The following is a 7034-nucleotide window of genomic DNA, read 5'->3' as shown; positions in this document are numbered from 1 at the left end:
CATGCATGCAACGCATCCCCATATAAGATGTTGGGTCATAACTTTTGTATGCACAAACACAGTGTCATTACTGCACTATTAAGCTGAAAATATGAGATGAGGTCAAACAAACCTGTGGAGGGCAAAGGCTATGGCCAGCCCTGCAACGCCGCCTCCTACAATAACAATATCAATTGTTTGATGTCCAGAGTAGAGTAACAATCCCGAGCGGCCATTTTCCTCCCACCTTTCTCCCTCCAACCTGATCTGCAACAACTTTGTTCATGCGATCTAAAACAATGAGGCGCCAAGGAAATATATGGAGATTTAAGGGGATAATTCTCAAGGGATATCCAAAGACAAATTGATGACAATGATCATTTTTGTAAATAAATTAATTGAAGCCAAGCAGTAGGAATTTATATACCTTGTCGCAACCTGGAATAAGGTCATGTAAAATTTTCATGGGCTTACTTATTCTCTCTCTTTTGGAATGTATTTCATAGCATGTTAGTGGATGATAGTGAGCTAAATAATTTGTGGCAATGTATTTAGCCTTTCTGCCAGGCTATGCTTGTGAGTAGCCTAACCTCTTCTTGATTTGAGATGAATGTAATCTTTGTGAGACTTGGCGTTACGTTCCTTTACTAGAATATTGGGCACGAATTTTTAGGGCTGCCCCTAAGAACATGTAATATAGGGTTTGAGTTCCCCTTATGATCTTTGCAACAGTTTGGCACATAATTAAGATTTGTTGATGACCCTCCCAGATTCTTATAAAACCACATATCAATTAACGCTAGAATTAAATCATAAAAAAATGGGATTAGGTATAATAAATCATATGTAGCTTGATTGAATAAATTGATTCAACCATCATAATATACATTAAGAAGTAAAGTGGCAGTTATTGTTAATTGAAATCACCTTGAAATATCCCTTTTGAGCTGAATCTTGCACATATGTCTCGATGACATTCGTTGATCGATTTCTCCAATTCATTATGAGGAATTGAAACCTACTTCTCATCTCTTAAAAGAAACCATGGGTCACAAAGGGAATATGAACAAGGGGCCATTACACAGCCACATTTATGACAAAGGCACACAAGTAGAATATTAACAAGTAGTCGTGGTATGAGAAAGATGGGGCACGAAAATTAACACGTAGTCCTCGTAACATTTATGAGAAAGATGGGGCAAGTGTTCTCTTGGTAACATTTATGAGAAAGATGGGGCATGAGAATTAACATTAGTCTTGGTAACATTTATGAGAAAGATGGGGCAAGTGTCTTCCTTATACGTTTCAGAATGCAAACAGACATCAGTTTCAATGCGTGTTTGACACTAATTTTTTAATTTCATTTTTTCTTATCATTTTTTCTAATCCCACATATGTGGAGATAAATAAGATGCACATTAATTTTTTAATGATCATTTGGTAAAAAATTAATTTAAGTAGGGTTTAAACACTTGATTTAGATATACAAGGAGGTTATCATTGTAAATTTCATTTATTGATGGAGTGGCTACAACAAGAATATGCTGACATCTTTCAATTTACACTGCTAGATCAAAAAAATTAATTAACAAAATGATTAAAATGCTTAATTCCAATAAAAAACACCTATCAACATATATATATATATATATAAAATTAATATATTTTATTCTTTATTTTTATATTTAAATTATTTAATAATTATAAATAAAATACAAATTTTAAGTAATATATTTATATATATAATCTATTTATTTATATTTTAAATCTTATGTTCAAATTCTTTCCTACGGCTTTCTGAATTTTCCACACATTCAAAGAATAAAAAAAATTAAAAAACAAATTTTCTAAATAAATAATTATCTACCCATTCTTTTACTTCTACCCGCACTCGATCCTCACATGCTATTCTATGCAGGTTTGTCTAGATAAACTCCGAAATACTCCATTAATCTGTTATACGGACAATCGAATCGAATTTCATCGAAATATTAGGTGTGCTAATCGAACTACAGAATTTTCGTCTTTTTGGCCTAGATCAGGGGAATTGGGTAACTATAACTATCCTTTTTTTAGTTTTCCTTCTCTTATATTTTTTTTTAAATGAGTTTTTAATGTTTAATTGGATTTTACATTTTGAAAAACTTTGCAAAGAGATTTATTATTTGAAGAAATTTATTGAAAATAACACACATAATTGTATTTTATTTATTTAAAATTATTTCCACTTGTATGAGATGGTTAATTGATGACTGCATGGTCATTATTTTTTTTTTAAAAGAAAAATATATTATTTATAAAAATTAAAAGATCTAATGTCTTGTCATCACAAATTTTGAAGTTTGAATTTTGAATCTCGCTAATACTAAGGATACTAAAAAAAAATAAAAAAGGCAAAACATCAAAACAGAAAGACAAATAAATGGGATATCACTTGATTATCTCTCAATTCTGTAATCTCACCAAAACCATTCCCCAACAAAATTGTAGGTGTTGATAAGAAATCAGTGAAACCATTTGATTCCCTGAAATGTGATAAATTTGGGCTTCATCAACTTCTTCTTGCAAAGCTAAAATTTTAGGTTGTCATACCTCAAGAGGCAGACAATGAAATCGAAATCTTTTATTTTCCCATTCAATGTTGTTTTTGAATTTCCATAAACTTTTATCCTCTTTATATTTTGCAATAAGGCAAAAAATGTGGCAGCCCCAAAGACTAATCAGCTCTACCTTTTGGTTAGTGTCATTTCATAAACCAAACTTTAAACAGAAAATGGAAAAAGATGATAAGTGTAGAATCATCCTGGCTCCACAGTGACATTACAAGCTCTGTGAAACATGGCCACTTACTTAATTATAACTGTCTCGACTTACATGAGATAATTAAGTAACGACTTCAGTTAACTAAAATTACTGACCAGTTAACTAAAATGACGACTTAACTAAGATTACTTGTATGTTTAGTGTAAATTTAATTACAATTTTACCAATTTTTGAAAATAAATTATATATATATATATATATATACACGAGAAATTACATTGCATTACGATCTCACAAAATTTACAAACATGAGAAGTCGCTACTTTGGCCATTGAACCGCCTCATATGTTTGTCATCCTTCATCTTCCCAAAAAAATATTATCTTTCATCTTCCAGAAAAAACCGTGTAATCGTGTACAATCGGGTGTCTCTCGCTGGTGGGACAAAAAATCAACCTTATTTTCTTCCTTTCATCATTAATTTCTTTGCGCGTGGAACTTACTTGCCAAGTGATTATTGCTAAAACACTGCCATCGCCATTACCATCGTCCAGCAACTGACGTTAACAATGGGTAGGCAAGAGCTTCAAAATATCATCGCGACTCTGGCGCAGTATCCGATCCGACCTGCTACAGGGCCTTCTCTACAAAGAAGTGGGCTCCAACGCTGTTTTGGTACTATCGTGGCATTACACCTGGCGAATCTTTTTAGCGTGTAAGCTGCTTGGAAATGTGAATATCAAATTGAAACCGGCTTTCATCATTTTAATACAACTAGAACTGGTAGATATGGCGAATTCCAACCATTAAGACCGCCTATTAGTTTCGAGTTTGCCTATAAAATCTGTGCCCTCTCCTTTTATACAACATATCTGCTTCTAGGTCTGGAGATAGATATTTCTGCCGTTTGCAAAGCACACTCGAGCTTTCTTTCAAGTTTCTGCTCGATGGGCGCGCTGGATTATGTATCGAGTTTCTTCGGCGATCGCAGGAGACACGTCAAGCAATTACAGTTGCAGGTATACTGCATCACCCACATTTATTAATTAATTATGATGTGTATTTCGTTAATTTCCAGTTTAAATGAGCATTTGATAATTTTCTGTGCTTTCCTTTTCTTTTCTTTTTTTTGCTCTAGGATTGATTAAGAATTTGGTATGGATTTGTTGTAATTTTTAATGAATGTTATTAAATTTAAAAAAATTAAGATGCTGAATCTTTATATACCAGCAAAACTACATTTTAAACGACAAATTATTAAATTTTTCTGAAACATATTCCACCCAAAACTCCGTAAATTTTATCCTATAAAGCTGATCATTGTTTTAATTTTGGGAACTGTTGCAGACTGTCATGTTGAAAGTAAGCAATATAGATTGTGACGGCTGTGAGAAGAGAGTGAAGAGGTCAGTCTCGTCCATGAAAGGTGAGCACTGAGTTTTCGGTGTGGTTCTTTAACTGGGTTTGTTCACATGGTGCATCGCTTTTTAGTATTATAAATCATATTAAGATGTTCTCAGATATTATTATCAGTTATACAATACTTCTATCATAAATATAAACCTTAATGGTGATTCAATCATCTCTTAGAGCACCTTATCTCATGTGATGAATCTCACATGCGCAGGCGTGCAATCGGTGGATCTGAACAGAAAGGAGAAAAAGTTAACGGTAACTGGATACGTGGAGGTATCCAAAGTGCTGCGGAGGGTGAAGCGCACAGGTAAGCCCACAGAGATTTGGCCTTATGTACCTGCCGAAATGGCATACCATCCCTACGCTGCTGGGACTTACGACAAGAAGGCTCCTCCCGGCTACGTTCGGAAAGTGGACCCGAGTTTCCTCATGAACCCTAATCGCACAGACGAGCAGTACACTGACATGTTCAGTGAAGACAATGCGAATTCCTGCACCATCATGTAGCTGCAGCTGCCGCGGCCTGTACAGTCAAAATTATTTATTGGGGCGGCGGCAGCAGAAGAGGCTCCCAGCTTTTTCTCAACGCCCACCGTTCTTCGTGATTGGAGGTGTAGGTCGGCTTCTCCATCTTTATAATTATATTTCTGTGACTGGAGCTCTTTTCGATCGAATGGGCTGTTCAGGAGAAGGAGAACAGATCGTGAACATGGTTTGAAAATTATGAGTCATCATGAATATTTCCGCCGTGCAAAAATATCAAAAGCAGAAGAGAGGCCATAAGCGACACAACGCGAACAAATAGTGATCGTGTTGAGCATCCTTGACCTATTCCTTTATCTGTCAGTATACATGCATTTTGTAATATGACCCTCAGCGTTCTTAAGAATACAAGGACTCTTCAAAAAGAGACGTGTATTCCCATGAGTAATAAGGTCATTCATTTTAGGAAGGTTTCAACCATTTATTTTACGGAGGTAGACATACTATATCTTTTTTTTTTTTAAGATTTGTGGCGTTTGAGAAGGAAATATATGTTTTTATGTTTTAGTTATTAAATCCACTTGTATTAAATATTAAATTTTATAGTGATAAAAATAAAATCAAAATATATTAGTGTATTTATATAAATTAAATAGTTTATAAATATTGATAAATATTAATTTATGAAAGGCATAAATATATTTATTTATTAATATATATCACATTGCTAATATTTAAAAAAATTATTAAAATACTAAATTAAAATAGTATTTTAAATTATTATTACTATTAATTATAAAATCATAAAATAACTAAATTATAATATTATTTTAAATTATTATTACTATTAAAATTATAGAATAACTAAATTATAATATTATTTTAAATTATTATTACTATTAATGATGTGGTTAGATATATGCTTTTTGTTATAGGGTTTTCTCAATTTTAATTTAATAATCAATCATTTTTAAGTAGATGGTAAAAATTTGAATTTCATAAAATATTCTTAGTGTACATAAATAAAATATTGAGAATTATTTTCAAAATAATTATGCTTTTTGGTTTTTTAAATCAAATTCATTGATTAAAAAAAAAATTGCAATATGAAATGCGTTATGGTATTTTAGGCATGTGTTATTGATGAGTCATAGTATTGGCTCATGGTATTGTAACAAAGTCTATTTATAGATTAAGAATCTCCATAATAAACTGGAGGTGAATCTCCATGGTTAAGAATCTTCTCACATATTTAAAGTTATAATTTAGTTAATTCTTATAATTTTTTTACTTTTAACAACGTGATAAAGTAAGCATTTTGATGCTTATTATGACTTGATGCCTATCATCATTTTCCAACCATTTAAACATATATACAATTAATAAAAACATGCAATTAAATTCCTAACCCTAGAGATTCACCCTTATTTTACCATGGAGATCTTTAACTTGTAAATAGACTTTGTTACAATACCATGCCCAATACCATGGCTTTAAAAAAGGGACATAACTACATTATGATTACTACTAAAAATATTCTACACCAAATTAGTGTATGAGACCTCTAGCACAGCTAAGTTTACAAAGGCATACATACTCTACACCCTTTAGTTTTGAACCTTGGACCTCTTAGGAGAAACACATGCCCTTAAACATTAGGCCCAACTAAAAGCATCTAAAACCTTTTTAAAAAAAATTCTTAAACCATATAAACCTCCGTTAAACCTAATGTTTAAAATTAAATTTCAAAATTCACAAATTTAACCTCTCCAAATTGTTAAATTACAAATCTTCTAGACAAACATCATATTAAAGTACATCCACAATGCTCCATCAAATTATCTTATAACCATTGTAACAATATCATTCCCTAAATTCATAAATTATCAAATTATCAAAATGTTAAGCTAAATACTTTATATCTTTGTTTCATTTTTGGTTTATTTTATATTTTGGGTTTAAAACTTTGTTTTAATTGCTTTTAAGTTTATTCTTTTCTTTTTTAAATTTGTGTTATGTAAAGTTTTTTTTTCTTCTTCTTTGTTTTTAACTCATTCAAAAGTTATATATATAATTTTTTACTTTATTATTAGAACTAATTTAGCATATAACTCAATACTTAAAATGCAATTAAGTAATTAATAAAAGTTAAGTAAATATTGGAAAATAAAACAAATGTAAATGTTGAATAAGTCAAATTGGGAGAGTGAAAAAGAAATTAATGAAAACAAAAAAATAAATAAAATAGGAAAGAAAACTAAGGAATGGGATATTAAGGGTCATAGGTATTTGCCTTCTCTTTACTCTCAATTTTTCCTTATTTCTTTGTTTTCCTTCATTTTCAATGGGAGATTTGGCCAAAAGAGGAAGAATAGAACTAGGAAAACAATGTAG

The 7034-nt window shown here is 31.4% G+C and overlaps 1 protein-coding gene across 1 annotated transcript; it reads left to right on the top strand.

Annotated features, from left to right (window-relative positions):
• The first annotated feature begins 3589 nt into the window (after positions 1-3589).
• LOC149144063 (heavy metal-associated isoprenylated plant protein 20-like) lies at positions 3590-5138 on the top strand. The gene is made up of 3 exons (XM_089449808.1): positions 3590-3760; positions 4089-4167; positions 4369-5138. The coding sequence occupies exons 1-3, from the start codon at positions 3689-3691 to the stop codon at positions 4662-4664; spliced, it is 447 nt and encodes a 148-aa protein (XP_089305934.1). The 5' UTR covers positions 3590-3688; the 3' UTR covers positions 4665-5138.
• Positions 5139-7034: the final 1896 nt, after the last annotated feature.

Source organism: Pinus tabuliformis, chromosome X (genome assembly GCF_031772625.1).
Source record: "Pinus tabuliformis cultivar Carrire ecotype Pingquan chromosome X, CPIR1, whole genome shotgun sequence".
NCBI classification, from domain to species: Eukaryota; Viridiplantae; Streptophyta; class Pinopsida; order Pinales; family Pinaceae; genus Pinus; species Pinus tabuliformis.
The sequence above is the reverse complement of the archived record's forward strand: the minus strand, read 5'-3'. Positions and strand labels throughout refer to the sequence as shown.

Bases quoted from the DNA above. Each gene is read 5' to 3' on its own strand.
- LOC149144063 (XM_089449808.1), top strand. From the start codon at position 3,689: ATGGGCGCGCTGGATTATGTATCGAGTTTCTTCGGCGATCGCAGGAGA. The intron at 3,761-4,088 runs GTATACTGCATC...GAACTGTTGCAG, and splicing joins TCAAGCAATTACAGTTGCAG to ACTGTCATGTTGAAAGTAAG. The intron at 4,168-4,368 runs GTGAGCACTGAG...TCACATGCGCAG, and splicing joins GTCAGTCTCGTCCATGAAAG to GCGTGCAATCGGTGGATCTG.